This window comes from Poecile atricapillus, chromosome 1 (assembly GCF_030490865.1).
Source record: "Poecile atricapillus isolate bPoeAtr1 chromosome 1, bPoeAtr1.hap1, whole genome shotgun sequence".
NCBI lineage: Eukaryota > Metazoa > Chordata > Aves > Passeriformes > Paridae > Poecile > Poecile atricapillus.
This window is the reverse complement of record NC_081249.1, coordinates 90974117-90990918: the sequence shown is the minus strand read 5'-3', so window position 1 is coordinate 90990918 and position 16802 is coordinate 90974117. Positions and strand designations below refer to the sequence as shown.

The window sequence follows — 16802 nt, the reverse complement described above, 5'->3', positions numbered from 1 at the left end:
TTTATCAGAAAAATTCTTATGAATGTGAGATTGTACTAATAAACATAGTAGCCATTGTTTTCAAAATAGTCACAACTACAGCAGCTTTTTCTTTCTGCTTCCCTTTCCCTGCCATGCAAATCTCCTTATAAATCATAACCAGCACTGTTATAATCTTCATGGTAGAGAGCTCTAAGGTCTTCACATACAAAACACAATTCAGCAAGTCTCTCAACATTTTTGAACTATAACCATTTCACATGGCTGAAAAGCAGTTTATAGGCTCTGATTCTTGCATTATTAACATGGACCATTTAAGAAGCTTTCAATAATAAAGTATTTTATCCCCTCCACCTAGAAATCTCTCTCCTTTTCTGGAGCAATTCATTATCCTGGCCTGAAAGAACAGATTCTACATGCAAGAAGGGTTTTTGTACAATGACTACTGGAGTTTCAAAACTTCATTAATTTCACAATTAAATTCTGTGCAAATGCCATCAGTTTCCTGTTACTGGAGAGATAAATTCAGCATTGAACTTTTTTCTAAAGTTTTTCTTTTGATTTCCTTCCCTGGTGAAATACTGTATTTGAACATTTGAAAGAGGGAGAGTGAAAAAAGGAAAAGACACACTTTCCCTTGCTGGAATATGATCTTTCAATAATAAAGATCCAACCCATACAGTAGTAGGATTATAGTTTTGAAGAAGATTTAAATGGATATACTCCCTTCCCTTTCTTTGCAAGCCAAAGTGTGATGTCCTGCAGCAGGCAAGCATTGTCATGCAGTTGGAAATGCTTATCTGAATTTCTAGTTCTAAGGGGCTGGGTGGGAAATTGGCAGGACTTGGTCTTTTTAAACAGTTTGAAAATGTCTTGATAGAGCTGAGGCTGTGGTGGCACTCTAGTCTGCTGACAAAGTGTGGCATCTGCCACCAATCAGTGGCAAGCAAGATAAACCCACACTGACCATTCAGTGCATCTTCATGGTAGATGGAAGTTTTTGGACAGTTTCTCTTTTGCCCCCAGTCCACCTGTACAGTTGCTGTGGGTGCCACTGGGCTGCTGGGCAGTTGTAGATGAGCAGAGCAGAGTTGCAAAACATTTTGCTAGGAAGGGGTCATTTGGTTGAATCTCGTGCAGTAATAGCCTATCATACAAAGACATTTCACTGTCACAGAACAATGACAATACCCTCTTCCAGTGATCCCTTCATAAAATCTCCTGACTGCATAGCATTTCTAAACCACAGTAATAAGCATTACCTATTGTTAAAGGCAAAGAGCTATAGTATTCTTAGAAAATTAATTATTTGAGAATTAGAGATGAAGTTCATACCCATTTTAGATTAATTTTAGGTGACTCACAAATGCTGATGACTTGCTATTTAATATGGTAAAATAACTCCTGCTTCCTTCTTACATATGATTTTGACATTCCCATCAATGTCTTCTGACCAACCAATAGACTCATCTACTGACCATACTCAGTTTTTCAGTTGATGTGCAGTAAGAAAGAGAAGCCACAAGCCTGTAAAGCTTTCACCTCCCTGTTGTCAGTGTGGTCAGCAGCAGTCAGCATCTAGAGGACTGGTCTTGTTATGTTGTTCTATTTACCCATGTTCTTATTAAATTGGATGTCTTTTGCAGGCACTACTGGAGAAGAAGAATAAACTCAAGGAGCCAAAGAAGACTCCCCCTGTCTGTGAAAAAATAGAAAGCCCTGTTCCTAAGCCACCCACTCTAATCCTGGAAAAGCCATCAATTGTAAGTGAGCTGGTTTTAGCACTTTTCTCCCTGTTGGTCCCTGATTGTTTCCTACACAGTTGTTAGAGGAATGCCCAGGGAATGAAAGAAGGGAGTTTAATCTTTTGTGTGCATCCATGTTAAAAATAGCCATCATTATTTCTTAAGACTCTGTCTCTATTCTATAAGGATACTAGCAGCCAAAGATTTGAAAATAATTTACAGTATCTGTTGGCAAAAACCTTAAGTAAACTTTATTTTATGAAGACATAAATTAGAAGGCATGTTATTCCCTTGTTCTTGGGCAACAAAAAGGCATAATAAAATTATTATTATTATTATTATTATTATTATTATTATTATTATTATTATTATTATTATTATTATTATTATTATTATTATTATTATTAAGTAGCTTCCAACCTTCTGATCTGACAACACTATCATAATCCAGTGAGACAATTAAGTTTAGACTTACTGAAGTCAGAGAGACATTGGCTGCTTAGCACTGAGCATGCACTTCATTAATTTTTTGGAGTGAAGTCTTGTCATCATGCAGGATGCTGTGTTTGATGAGCATGCACCAGTTCACAGATAATGATTCTCCTGAAGAGACTGAAACAGCAGTAATGATGTGTCATGGGGGATGTGATATGCTGTAGGGAAAAATTACTTTTTAGGGGAGCTGCAACTTCCTTTCCTATCTTAAAGGAACATACTTAAGAGCTGGTTGCCCCAGTGGACTGTTTTGTCTTCTTACTAACACCATTTTCATGATGTACTAAGAATCAGACAGAATTGCCATGTAAACTTGTGAATTTAAGAACCACACAACCATGAAAGGGAAGAGAGAAAGCCTTATTAAATCATCCGAGCTGCTGTGTTTCTTTGTGCAGCATGATATTCTATGTTTTATGCAGTCTATTTTAAGATGACTGCAACTAGAATTTCTTATCTCCTCAGGGAGAGCTTTCCACATCTTTACCAACTTATAAGCATTAGATATTGTATTGCAGTGGTGAGTTTACATGTTTAGGTTTACCAGTTTGGCAGATTTCTAAATACTGTGATGTAACCTGTAAAGAAATCAGAAAAATGTTTCTACACTTGTAGCCATTCTTGAGTGTGTTCACAGATTATAGTTGGGGTTTTTTTAAGAATTCCAATACAATAGAATTCCATCTTCATTAATTTTGTCAACATTTGGTTTATTTTCAAGAATCTTTATGTGGGAACACATAAAAGATGGAGCTCTCCAGTGAAGCTCCATCTGTAAAATCAGGCCACTTGAGCCACTGAAGAGCAGCAATAACATCTCCTGCCTTGACAAACCCAAGTAAAGTTTCTCCTACCGGGTGGCTGTCAGGAGCAGTGAAAACAAGGCTTTTCTCTGTTGTTAATGCTTCTCTTCCTGCCACACACCCATACAAGTACCAACTGCTAAGTGCTTCCCACTGGAACTGAGGATCTTGGAAAGGAACTGTGCCAAAAGAAAGTGGAAAGAATGGATGGGAGAGAGGCACTACTGCAAGCACCCTCACCTTCTCTCCCCTAGTCATTTCTAATGGACTTAATAGCCACAACAAGCTCACAGAGCACCTCTGAATTCCTTCATTACTTTATGACTTTCTTCCAGCCTCCTCTAGTTTGCAGCCATCTCCTAGATTCTTCTAAATCCTTAATTTTTATTTTTTTTCCTGCAGGACATGATGGGCTTTTCATGTCCCCTCATTCTATCCTGCTGGTCTGTAGCAGGCAGATGGACAAGCTGATATTACACTTCCTAAGGCATCATTTGCTGCATTCAAAAACAGAAGTACAGAAAAATACTCCTCATAAAAATTCAAACCTAATCTTAGTTAATATCACACCAAGCAGTTTGGCTTACTGGTATGTGTGCCATCACCATTTCCAAAACTGTCCTGAAAGGATTTCACACTGTAGCCAGGTGATGTGGTAGAGTTTAGCTCTCTAGGACTGGAAATTTGTCCCTTCTTTCCAGAAAAGAAGAACGTACCAAATCAAAAGTCCTCTCGCTAGTTCTGCTTTGCTCCTCCTGGGTGCTGGTGTGGAACGACAGGAATGCTTCCTTTTGTGCTGGGAAAACTCAGTCTTCAACACCTAAGAGAAAACATAACTAAGATTCAAGCCCACATAACTTCTCTCATCCCACACTCTTCCCTGTTTTTCCAGCACTTCTTAAATACCACATGTCAATGCAGACCTCATAGGTTCTTTATTAAAAAAAACATGCTTCCAATTTTAAGATTTTTCTATCTTTCCCGGGCACCCAGTGGATTTTATCCTTTTCCTACTGTCAACTCCAAACTAGAAAACCCCTCACCTAGAAAAATACTGCCATCTGTGCTTTGTCTATTTCCTCTATTTAAAATAAGCCCTTTTTTTTTTTTTACTTTCTGTGGTCATGTTCCCTTTCCCACCACATGCTCTGTCATTCTTCCAAGTAGGTATCAATCACACAATGCTAGGCCAGTAAAGTTATCAAAGAGACAAATCACAATGGACTGTAGTTAATTTTACTTCCAAACTATCACTTTCTGAGTCTTAAATTTACTGAGTTACTCTGATAAAGATCACCACTGGAATAAATATCAAAAGAAAAATTGTATATGTTCCTCTTCAATTTAAAGCCCTTTTCTGTGTTTAACATCTCTCTTGGACATATTCTGTCCTCTTAGTGTATCAACATGTTAAATTAATGTAGCTGATGCTCATTTTGCAAACTTAGATTCAGTCAAGCTACAAATATTACTTAAAATGCATACAGTAATTTTCTCCATCAAAGTCTCCTTACCATTAGGTTCTCATCTCTAAAGACCCTGTAAAATCTCAAATAGAATCTAATTATACAACCTTTCTTCCCCATCCCTTGTAAAACACGGAAGTACATGTTATTCTGACTCACTTTCCTTTCCCTAGAAATTAGAAGAATGGTGTTCAGAAACAACCAAGAAAAGACAGGATATGAGTTAGACTGTTTAACAGTTAGACAGATAATCTACAGAAATCCCAGTCTCCAAAGAATTACATAATTGTTGTGTGGATATTTGTTATGTTTTGGCAGGAGGAAGAGGAAATAGACCTGGCAGTGATCTGTCTGCAGAAGTTGCTCCGAGGCAGGGCTCTTCAGAACATGGTATTCTGTTTGTTAACATGGTAACTCTTTGTTAATGTCAGTCTTCAGAATGATGGTGGGAATGACTGATTGCAAAGGGTGTTTGAAATCTTTCTTCCATAGCACTAATCAGGGGTAATGAGGCTCTTCATAGCAGAATTACTCAAATGGAAAATTCCAGACTAGATCTGGACCGTGAGTACATGTTGCCATGATTACACCAAGGTCCCAGGCACAAGAAACCTCCCACATCCCAGCAGGGCAGTTTGTATTTTGTACCATCTTTCTGCTTTCCACTGGTGGTGAGCTGGACCACATTTGAGGAGCAGCTGAAGCCTACCACTGTGATGTGCAGGACCCATCATTCTACTTTCAGGGGAACAGAAGGGGGTCTAGCTAAAAATTAATTTACTAGCCGTGCCTCCTGGGCTTTATATTGAGTCTGTCACTTGTGATCAGACTAGTCCTGAAGGTTTGTTTTTATGTCCACAAAGAGTACAACTGATACTTTCTCTTGCAGTAACTATTTAATGTTTTGAAGTGTTCCCATGCAGGACCCTGAGCTTTAGTAAATGATACGATATCATGGAAGCAGCTTGAGGTGGAATATATACTTCCCAAGTGTTCTCCAGTTGTGTGATGATCTGTAAGAAGGATGGTTGAGGCCACTGCAGGATTGTTGACTTTCAGAGCATTAAATATCCCACCATTTTAAGAATCTTCTTCCAGATACTGCTGGATCAGAAATATATTACTGAGTTGGAGAATGACACAAGCAGGGTTGAGCGATCTTCTGTTGGTCCTGGAAGTCCTGTTGGAAGAGAGTGGGATTGAAAGTAAAACAGTGTTGGAAGGCCTGGGCCACATAATTCCATAACAGGGATCATGGCAGTTTCAGCAACCTCCCCACCAATTTGTGGCTTTGGTCTGTTGCTGGGATCCCTCAAAACGAAGGTCAGAGGACAGGAGATGTTGAAACACTGTGAAGCTGTGACATTGAGGCAGATATAACAGGGTATGCAAAAGACTATTACCCTTTTGACATAGGTGGTGTTCTGCATTGCAGTGGTCTGAGTTTGGGTAAAGCCAAACAGAATAATAATAAGAATTTAAAAAAAAAAAAATAAAAAAAAAAAATTAAAAAAGAAGAAAAAGAAGTAGCAGATTTACCTGACAGCTGTAGCATTTGCCTAAATACAACCACAAATTTGTTACAGAGAACTAGGTCTTGGTAACAGCTGACCTTGCAACTTGGAGAAAAAGGGTGTGCTCTGCTAGCAAAAACATGTTGCTCTCTAGTCTCCATTTAATATGCTCAGTTGTTTACCTTTATTTTAAAGATGTTTGAAGGGAAGGAGAAGCGCCTGGATCTGATCCAAGAGCTGCGCACCACTCACGCGCTCCAGGAGGATGGACAGCTGCTCTTGAAGGCACAGAAGCAAATGACACTGTCTTTACAGCGACAGCATGAGTCACAAATGCGCCAGGTTTGCTTGCATAGATGGGAAGGTTGATTCACAGCTCTGTCCTGACCAGACACCCTGTGCCTGCAGTACCACAACACTTTCACATTTAATTTTTTATGTTTTCTATTATCCACAGCACAGAAGGCACCCCAAAAGCAATAAAGCTCTCCTAGCACAGGCCAAGTACTGAATGTCTGAGGGGCTAAAATTGGTCTCTCAGTGCTTTGGAGACTCTGGGGAATCTTAGAAACAGACTGAGGCACCCTGACCACAGCTGCTATGCAGGCTGTGTTTGCTTTGTTTGCAGACAGAGCACTTATTTGTATTTACAGAGCTTTGAACAAACTGCAGTGTCAGATGATCCTCAGTTTTCCCACATTTCAATCCATTTGACTGGTACTATGACCTGGTATCACAAGATGTGCTTGTCACTCACATCTGTTGAATGTTTTCCTGAATGTTTGTTACTGCTCTGTCATTTCCCTGTCCTTTTTGTAGCTTGGCACCCTCTCAGGCTCCTCCTCAGCATAAAACCTCAAAAAGGAAGCCAAAGCCAACTTTGTGAATCCTGCTGGGCTCAAGACTTCTAGAACCTTAGCAATGGTGACACATTGAGGTACCTGCCACTGTAAGCAGAGCAAAGAAATTTTGGGCTCCATTCTCTGCCAAGGATCTAGTGAGAGCCAGGGATGCAAATTTCCATCCTGTTTCCTTACAGTGCTACAGCCTTCCAGAGCAGAGTGAATGAAATGGCAGATGCTGGCCGGGATTGGATTATAAAGAAATTTTGTCTAGAGTTCACTACATTTCAGAGAATACAGTATCTGTCACATTCCTGCAAGTTTTCTAGTTTTTATTACTCTGCTGTTTTTTCAATGACCAGCTGTGAGGCAATTTGGCAGCTTCCATATTACAATAACAGTATCCACTGGCCTGGTGGAGATGAAGCCATACCACTGTTTCCTGCTGATTGGGCAGCAACAAAATTTCCCCTTAAATCTCAGTAAAAATTGAACCAGGTGACTGTTTTATCATTTAACATTTAGCATTTCTAGATATTCCCTCATGCACAGGAAACACAGGTGTGGAATACAGGAATACAGAATATTTCTTCTGAGGAATTAAGAGAAAAATAAAAGTCTCAGGCATTAGAAACTTGCAGTGTTCCATTTGTTATGGAAGCCCACGTGAGAGTGAAGGAGAAGGCAGTTCAAACACCATAATTACATTCATAGAGAAGGAAGGAGAGCAAATGGTAAAGATACTGACCTCTGATCTCAGAATTTCCTTTTTGGAGAGCCACTATCCCCCTCTGCTGGTATTGGCCTCCTCTGACTGTTTTTTTTGTTTTTTTTTTTTTACTGTCTCTGGAGGTTTACAGTCCAAGGCTCAGGTTTTCAAACATTTTGAACTTCAAAACTCTCAGGAATGCATATGCAGGAGTTTTCTCTGTGTGTGGCTATTTCAGAAAGTCACTGATGACTCTTAGTTCTATAGGGTTTGGTGGTCACAGGGTTTTTTTCAGGGTTTTGACCATTTCAGTGTAAAAGAAATGCTTCCTGCTGAAAGAGGATGGAAATTCCACATAAAACAGTCAGAGATGAGGAGTTGAAAACTGTTGACTCATATATAACAAAAATCTAACACAAGAGTGTTCCTGAGTTGTTTTCCTCCATTTCACACCAGTTTTATATACAGCACCTGGAGCAATGAAGAGGAGGGAGCACTTTAGTTCCATGTTCAGTCTCCCTCTGGGGTGGTGCAGTTACTGCATCACCATCTTCCATCTGAAACACCTGTGGGCTAAGAGCTGTCACTTCTAGATGTGTGCAACACTGACAATCCCACTTCCTTTGAAACACTGCCTGGGCAAATGGCACAGCTGTATAAGAAAGCTGATTTATTATTACTTGTCTGGGATATTTCAGCTCCACTTCAACTTTAATGTTTAGGTCTATTCTGTAATTGCCTGTTTATTTCAACAGAACACAGCATCCCAGCCAGTTCCAGACATTCCCTCCTGCCAAGGCCTGTGGCTTCAGAGTTCATTCTGGAGATAATGAACTCCCAATAGATCTTGTCTCTTTCTGCAGTGCAATCACACATACCCAGCCCATAAAACAGGATGTGCTTGGAACAAGGACTGAATGGCACCATAATGCTGAACACCTGGAATCTTGTCTCAACTCTGTCACAGACTTTCTGTTTTTCCATTACCCCGAATTCTGAGGTCTCATTTACACTTCTACAAACTTAATGTATTATTACTGTCAATTTGAATTTGTCGACAGTTAGTAACTTGTACAATTTTAGGTTCAATGCCTGAAGCTGCAGGCACTCATGGTTGCACTGTGCATAAACCAGTCTCTCATGAAGAGAGCCAAACTCCTGGGACTGTCCCATGGCTGATTCAAGTGGATGCTGCAGAGCTGTCTCACATGCCTGTGGTAGTCTTGGGACTTCGTACAACGTTCCTGGGGTTTCTAACACAATTCTTTGCATTTTTCTTTTGAAAGCTGTCAGCACTGGAAAGAGACTTGGCCACAGTAGAAGGAAGGACACTGGCGAACATGCTTGATTTTCTGTCCAAAGAGCTGGTGAGGCTGCAAGAAGAACGGAAGAACCATGCTTTGGCCCTGCTGGCTCAGAGGCAGAGGCGGATGCGGGAAGCAGAGGAGAGCGGACGGCGGCAGCTGGAAGAGAGCCAGCGGCAAGAGGAAGATGAGCTTTTCAGACAGGCAAGAGAGGGAGACTGGCTGGACTGTAGGCAGTTTGTAGGAGCTGCCTCCTTGTGGGAAGGTCCAGATGGATGGGAGCTGCTGCAGCACTGACTTTGGTGATGGCTAGTTTTAAAATTGAGGGGGAAAGCTTAGTGAAGAGAGAGTGATTCCTTCCTGAGGGAGTCATGCCCGTCAAACTAAGGATGATCTGAATACCCCTACAGACATTCCTGTTAGGCCTGTCATGAATGGGTGTAGGTTCTAAATTTCTCCAATAAACACCTATGGAGAACAGATGTACCTAGATCATCTCTAGGGATAATGTTTTGTCAGCACTTGTTCTGCCCAGCAGAAATATTAGGTGCTTTTCCAGGAAGGATGCCTTTAAGCAAGGGTTTGGAAAGACTTTGACCCCTCCCCCAGCTCAAGTGGACTGCAAATAACAAGAGGTACAACATTTATTTTGAAGTAATGGTAATAGATAAAATAACCTTGAAACCAAGAAAAAAACTCTGAATTACCATACTCCATAACTATTCTATAGTCCTGTTCCTATTTCCTAGCTCTTAACTGCATGAAGCATACTTCTCCCCGTTGAAAGACATGAGTGGGAGTCTAATTGACTAAACCAATAATTTTCAAACCTTGTGGGAGGTGGTTAATACCAAAAGGGTCTGGCATCATGTTTATTTTTTAAAAATTTTAGCTTCTCATCTTTTCTGTATTTCTGAGTGGTAAGCGGGTAAGGCCAAGGTGCCATAAACTTACGCCCTTCAGATTAGGAGAAGGAAAACACACATTTCTAGAATCTCATCTCTACAGCCATTATAAGAAAGAAAATAATTTTATCTTGGATTTTGACTGGCTTGATGGAACTTTCTCCTTCAGGGTTTGCTTGAATGAAAGCTGATTTATTTACTGAAGTCAATATCCATGATTATTACTTGGCAATTGTTGCTCATGGGACTATGAGAACTGAGGGAACAACTGCCATTGCATTCACAGGACTAACCTGCTGCACTAGAATTGGATCTGTGAATTGGTTTTCTTTCACCTGCACTTGTTCAATCAGTTCTCAGAAAGAATTACTAGAAAATAAATTTTTACAGAAAGCATCTCTGAAAACAAATCTCAGGTTGGCCTGCCTGAAACAAAGAGTCGTGTGAAAATATGTTGTTCATGCTTCTCTGGAAATCTTCCACTGTGCTCCTGGCACAGCAGTAGGCAGAGGAGTAAGATCTTGGTGTTTTGTTCTAGGTGGTGCATATTCAGGACAGAACTATTGACACCTACTTGGAAGACATAATCCTGAGCAGTATGGAGAGGACAGCTGAAGAGCAGGCCAGGGAAGAGGTTCAGAAAAGGGCTGTAGAAATCAATGACATTGCTTACGAAATGGAAAGTCGGTAGGTTATTAAACAGCACGTGAGGGGCCATTCACAGCAGTTTAGAACCTGCCTGACCATGTGCATCTGTGGCTGTGTACATCATCCAAGCCATGGGAAGGGCAGGGCAGTGCTGCTCCTGGTCGCTTCATTAGTGTGGCTGCTGTATGGGAACCAGGCTGTTCCTACCTGCTACACACATATAAATCCATCAGAGCCTTATTTCCATACAGTGTATGCCAGGTTCCCTTTGCAAATCACTTGTGTGATCTGTGAATCACCCTTTTTAGATTTCTCCACACCAGTGTGAGGCTGTGACTGAGCTTTAAGTGAATCTGAGAACTGCCTAAAGCAATACCCATTCATACCGATCTTTTCATTTATTTACTCTACTACAGAAAATCCATTTGAAAGAGATCCTAAAAGACACAGCTATACACAGCCTTTCATTCTGGGGTGGCTGTCCTTTAAGGAGCTGCCAATGTCCATGGAGGTCACTCATATTGATGGCTGCCTGACAAGGCGCTTGGAGTAAAGTAAGTTGTTGAGAACACCACAGTCTGTGTTTGCCCGGGGCATCAGCAGTGAATACTTTTTAGGACCTGCCAAACCCCGGTTCAGTTTCCGTGCTCTTTTTTTGGAATTGAGCCATAAAAATCCCAATGTCACAGTGACTCTCCTATGGTACAGCAGCTGTGTATTTTGTATCTAGATGAATGCAAGCAGAATGTTGGAATCCTTGGGGGAATGAAGCATAGATAATGCATGCAGCCCCTGGGCCAACTGGGAACCCACCAAACACTGGCATGGAAAAGAGCATGGGGGCCAGCCAAGTGCAGAGTCACAAAAGGGAAGAATTTAGCAAACTCAGCAATGGACCAAAGACTAAATTGACAAAGACACAAATCCTCAGCAATATTTCTGTGTCTGACTCAGTTTGTCATCAGAGGGAGCTGAACTTCTCAGTAACTTTGAGGATAAGGAGTATAGGGTGATCCTGCTTTCCAATGCACTGTGGAACATGTTGGCCGTGCACAGGGGAATAGTCACACTGTCATCTATTTGTAGGATAAAGAGAGACCCAGCTGACAACTGCTGCCATGACAATGCACTCCCTTGGAGAGTGAGGGTATTTACAAGGGAGACCTGTTTTTGCAGAGGTGGTCTAGATAGAAAATTAAAATACTAATACCACTGTGCATCTGTCCTGTAGTCGAACTCGCCTACAGTCAGAAGAGATTGTAGCAGAGCTGGTTTACAATTTCCTGATCCCAGAAGCTGAGAAAAACTTTATGAGAGAAAGAGGTAAGAAGTTCAGTAACTTTATTTTCTTTACGAACTGGTTCACTCTCCTTATTCTAGCTCCCTGAAAGGAATGATGCAGCTAAGGGTTGTCTCAGTTCCCTGAGATTCCTTTTTGGCTCTCTGCAGGTAGAAAGTTAAGCTCTGTCACCTTTTTGTCATGAGTTTTTCATGAGCTTTAGTCTTTTTAAATGGTGACTGAAATTCAGACCTGCTGTAAGATCTGGCCTGTGCTTATGCCAAAAAAGGTTGGATCAAATAATCCTTGATGTTCCAACCTGGCTTGTTATGAGAAATTTGGTGTATCTGCAACAATAAAACTGCATTAAAGGAAGCAGCCCATTGCACATTCAGAAACAAACTGGTAAAAATCTTTAAGTAGCACAGCTGCGAATTGTGTTATTATATGGCAATTTCTAAACCTGTAGAAGACTTTAACAAGCAAATTACTTAAATATGTCATATGTGGAAGGAAAGTTATATACTTTCCTATGCTTCCCTCTCCTTCCCAGTTGGCTGAGAGCAAGAGGTAAAGATAAAGTTTTAAGGTTGGCTGTAGTAGCATCATGTTTTAAGGAGATAACCTTGCAGTTGTAAAGGACATTTCTATTTAACAAAAAATGGAATGTTGTCTGTCAAAATACAGAGGGGAAGACACTGGAAACTTGTGTATTACATTAAGTAATGTAATGAATAAGTGGCTGTTCCTAACTGGGATGTTTCCACTGACCAGCACAGGTGGAAGATTGTGACTAAACCAGTCACCCACAGAAAGTGAATATGACCTAAGGAAAGCAATTGCATCACAACAGAGCTTGTAGGGGTCCTTGCTACAGTGCACTTCTCTGCCTTGAGAACAAAGACACTTAGTTCAGTGCCTCTTTATTGCTTTATGAATGAAAACACAAACCCTGAGTACACATTTTGTGGTCTCAGAACTATACAAACTTTCTTCTTCCTGGCTTGTGTGCTGCACAAGCAACAGGACCTGTTCTGCAGCTGGCAGTTCTGCATAAGCTTAAATCAGTTCCCTTCACTCCAGCACTGCTTCTGCCAGCCTTCCAGAGCTGGTGATGTAATTGTAGTCAGTGAAGCCTGCAGCTCAGGCACTAGCACACACAGGTTAGCCTGCCTCAGAAAGGAGAGCAGAAAGAAGACCTGGAGATGGCTTAGGATTCTGGACATAGTGAAGACATTCATCAAGGCTCAAAATACGTACTGGGCTTAAATGCAACAGCAGCTAATGAACAATGCACCTCAGAAGCACTCCCAAACAACAGAAGAAAAAAAATCTTCAGAATCTGTGATAGCTGCAGTGAGTTTGCCTGGAAAGCAGAGCTAGACCAAATTAAAAATTAAAGGGGATGCTGGTGGAATACAGCGGTAGGCAGTTAAGTAAGAGTGATCAAATGTGATCAGGAGAAATTTGTCATGATATTCTTGTGACAGCAGAAATCAAATGTCAGGAAGAGACGTGGCTCATACTCTCTTCTGCTATTGCTGCATGGAGCAGAGGGGGCTCCATTCACTTAAAACCGTTGAATTCTACCAGATGTACACTGTGATGAACACATCCTGCTGTAAACCTCCTGCACAGTGATACTTTCAGAATCATTAACTATTCCATGGAAATCCAAAGGAAATAGTATCAAAGAATGGCATTAGATCTTATAAACACATTACTGCATTGCATTTCTGTGGCGGCTTTTAAAGCCTTCCCTATAGTGGGCCAAATTATTCATTATGAAACTGTGTTTTAGCAACCTGGCCCATGCTTGAGCATTCACCTTCCTTGAAACTCTCAGGAAGTGATCTAAGAGCACAGTTACCTGTCCTGTCAAAGGAGCAAATCCATTTGTAGAACAAAGATTTGAGGGCCTGCAGGTTCAGTCTTTGCCTACACTTTAACTTCCCCTTAAACATCTCTGTTTTGCCATTGCCTAGTGTGGGATTTTTTCCTCCTCATTTAATTGTATTTTGATGCATAAAAGCTGGGGTTATCCCATACTGGTTCACCCTGAAATATCTTTGCACCTCAATTCTGAACCCTGCCTCAGTGGAAGTAGAAGTCACTGTGCTGATATGAAGAACCTTGCTTGGAAAAGGACAGCCACTCACCAATTTCAGCACACTGTCCTTTAGATGGAATTCACTGTGGAGGGAGAAAGGGACTGCAGAAATTCCAGGGGAGAATTCCCAGTATAGTTGATGCAGTTGATGCAAACATGACCAAAGCCAAAATGCCTTGGGTAGAGAAACCTCTCCTGGGAATGAGGGCTGGCTGGTGAAAGTCAGCTTTTCAAATGCAAGTGAGATCCAGTTGCATTCATGGTTGACAAAGTGGACCTGGGAGATGGATAAACATAAACAGGGTGGGTTGGTAACGCTGAGTGACTTAGACAGGGACAGCAGAACTGTGTGCCAGCATGCAGGACACCAGTGCTTCAGATTTACAGTCTAAGCACAGCTCAGCCTTGAAACAGGCCAAAGTAAGTCGGACTTCTGGAGGGAAGTGACAGGATGAGAGCTACACCTTGCTTCTGCATCATTTCTTACACCCTCCATAAGGCACACAGTACTTCAGTCTTCATGACTGAGATAAAGAGGGAAAGGGAGAACAAAGAATAGTCAAGAGCAATAAAGAGAGCTGTAGGGTGAACACTTAGGCTTGGGTAATTATTTCCCAGGAGGTGGGTTGGAAATGCATACAAATAGCTTTGGATGAAAGGAGGCAATCCTGCAGTAGCTGAGGGGAGGTGATAAGGTAGGCAGGTGACTTCATGTGTCAGTTGTGGCTCCAAGCCTTACTTTGAACTCAGTCAGAGTTTCTCAGTGCAGGTCAAATCCTGGCACAGGAGATAGCAGATTTCAGCTGGATTCTTCAGAGGCTTGCTGCAATTAACAGACACTGAAGGAGAAGTCATGTTAAAGCCTGAAAATATATCCTGGGCAGTTGTTCCCAAAGCTGGAAAGAACACTTTGGCTGTGCTTCCCACTGTGGGGGCCAGTCTTCAAAGTGAAATGCAAAGTTGGTTGCTGCTATTAGGTGGCAGTAGAACGCTTTCAGCCAAAGTTAGAAGGGCGTGATTTTTTTTCCTGAGACAGACTTTTCCACAGCTGCAGGGTTGCTAAAAGCTATTCCTCCCTTCTCCCCTACAGAGAACACTTTGCTGTACATTTCCAAGTAAAAGCCTTATCTCTTTTTATGCACAGTGAGGCAGTCCCAAAGAAAACACATCTATGCTGCTCATCAGATCATCCATGGGGGCACAGAGAGGGCTCTGGCTGATCTGGCACCGCATCAGGAGGCATCTGCCGCTGAGAGAGAGGAAGATTCTCCTGCTGGGACAGCTGCTGGACCAAGTGCAGCTGACAGCACTCACCCCACCACAGTTGCACATGAACTTGGACAAGGATTCCACAAGGATCCTACAGCCTCCTAGGACAGAAGATGAGTGAGTTCCCCTTCCCCTCTGTGATTTGAGTTAGGAGCATGGCGAGGGAAAGGGAAGCACATTATATTTACTTTTTCAGGGCACCCTGAATGGAAAGCCCTCTCTCTCCCTTGGGCTGTCCCTCCTGCTGCCTGCCAGCAGTGTTGTCCTTGAACCATTCTGTATACATTTTGGTGTGGCAGCTCCCTCCACTCCCTCCCTAACTTGCTTTGGACTTCATTAGCTAATTTTTCTCTTCTGATTATTTAGAGAAGTTTGAGTGAGAAAGCAGTCTTAGCATTCCTTGTTTGCTTTCCTGGCACAGACCAATAAAAATCTGCACCTGGGCTTTTGGTGGTATTTCTTTGCTTCAATAGCATTAAATGAAAAAATACTCCATAAGTGGGAAATTTTGAGTCAAGAGCATCCACAGACAAGTGTGTCCCACTGATTTCCTAAGTGGTGTAAGGCCCAGTGGCTTCCTGCTATTAATAAAAAACTGGAGCTGAACAAAACCAGTCAGATTTTGCATCATCTTTTCATATCATTAGTCCTTGGAGAAAGAAAAGGTGCCCCTGACCTCAGCAGGGTGGTTTCTGATAAGCAGGCAGTGTCTGGCACAAAGCTGGGTGATAGCAGGATGACACGGGCATGGCAGGGCTGATGCATTTTCCAGAAATGTAACTCTTCAGGCTAACCGCTTCTTGCTTTTTATCACTGCAAAGAGCAATTCTGGAAAGAATCTTATTTTTCTTGGAACAGTGTTAGTCACTCTGGCTCTCCAGCTCCGAGGGCTACACAGAAAGGATGCTGGCTTTGCTGTGTGCTGGCTTTGCCGTGTTTGCAGGCACAGGGAAGCAGCGGGCTCAGACAGGCGCGGTGCATCTGTCACAGAGCTGACGGCTTGCTCAGCTCTCCAGCACTCACGTGTCAGAACTCCCAAGGGCTGTGGCCTTAGCGCATGAAGGGACATTTACACCAAGCACGACATTTTGGAGGGGCTGGAGGGGCGGGCACAGCCGTACCACCACACCCAAAATGCTCATTCATTGATGGCTACAGTTTACAGAGCCAATAGCAGTACTGGGCCTCAGTGCTACAGTGGTAGAGGGGCTGATCTCTCCCTGCTTCCATCACTTCTCCCTGTGGATCGTCTTTTCCTTGTGCTGGGTCTGTAAAGCTCAGGTGTGGTTCGGCTAATCCCGACCGTAGTGCCTCTCCTACATAACACAAACCAGCAGCTGGTCAAAAATGGCACTCATTAATGCTTTCCTGTAAAAATTCTGCATTGAGTCGTTGTTTTGTGGTTAGGCTGGGGCAGGGTACAGGAAAAGGAATTTACAGGGATGGGAGAGGGAGGAGAAAGCAGTCTGGATACCCCTGTATTCCACTCGGGAGTAAATAACAGCTGGAGAGAGGAAAAAGAGCTGCACCAAACCACTGCTGGTCTCCAGGTCGCTGAACCAGGGGCACCAGGGGACTGCTGGGGCCAGGCAGCCTCTGTAAAGTGCTGCAGTTTCTGGCGGGAGTCAGAGAGAAGTGACCAGTTTTGGTTATGACTCTGTGAGGATGATCCCATTATGGACTGGGGATTTGGGGCAATTCTCATGGTATTCGTAGCTAGTCCGTAAAAGGGAA

General features: G+C 42.3%; 1 protein-coding gene across 1 annotated transcript in view; it reads left to right on the top strand.

The window, feature by feature from the left end:
• CFAP91 (cilia and flagella associated protein 91) overlaps positions 1-15498 on the top strand; it is a 30419-nt gene extending 14921 nt beyond the window's left edge. Inside the window, exons 11-17 of the mRNA XM_058856042.1 lie at positions 1626-1742; positions 4807-4878; positions 6198-6344; positions 8840-9061; positions 10301-10449; positions 11642-11733; positions 14944-15498. Coding sequence (XP_058712025.1) covers positions 1626-1742; positions 4807-4878; positions 6198-6344; positions 8840-9061; positions 10301-10449; positions 11642-11733; positions 14944-15173 — 1029 coding nt within the window. The 3' untranslated portion in view covers positions 15174-15498. The remainder of the gene's footprint in view (positions 1-1625; positions 1743-4806; positions 4879-6197; positions 6345-8839; positions 9062-10300; positions 10450-11641; positions 11734-14943) is intronic.
• Positions 15499-16802: the final 1304 nt, after the last annotated feature.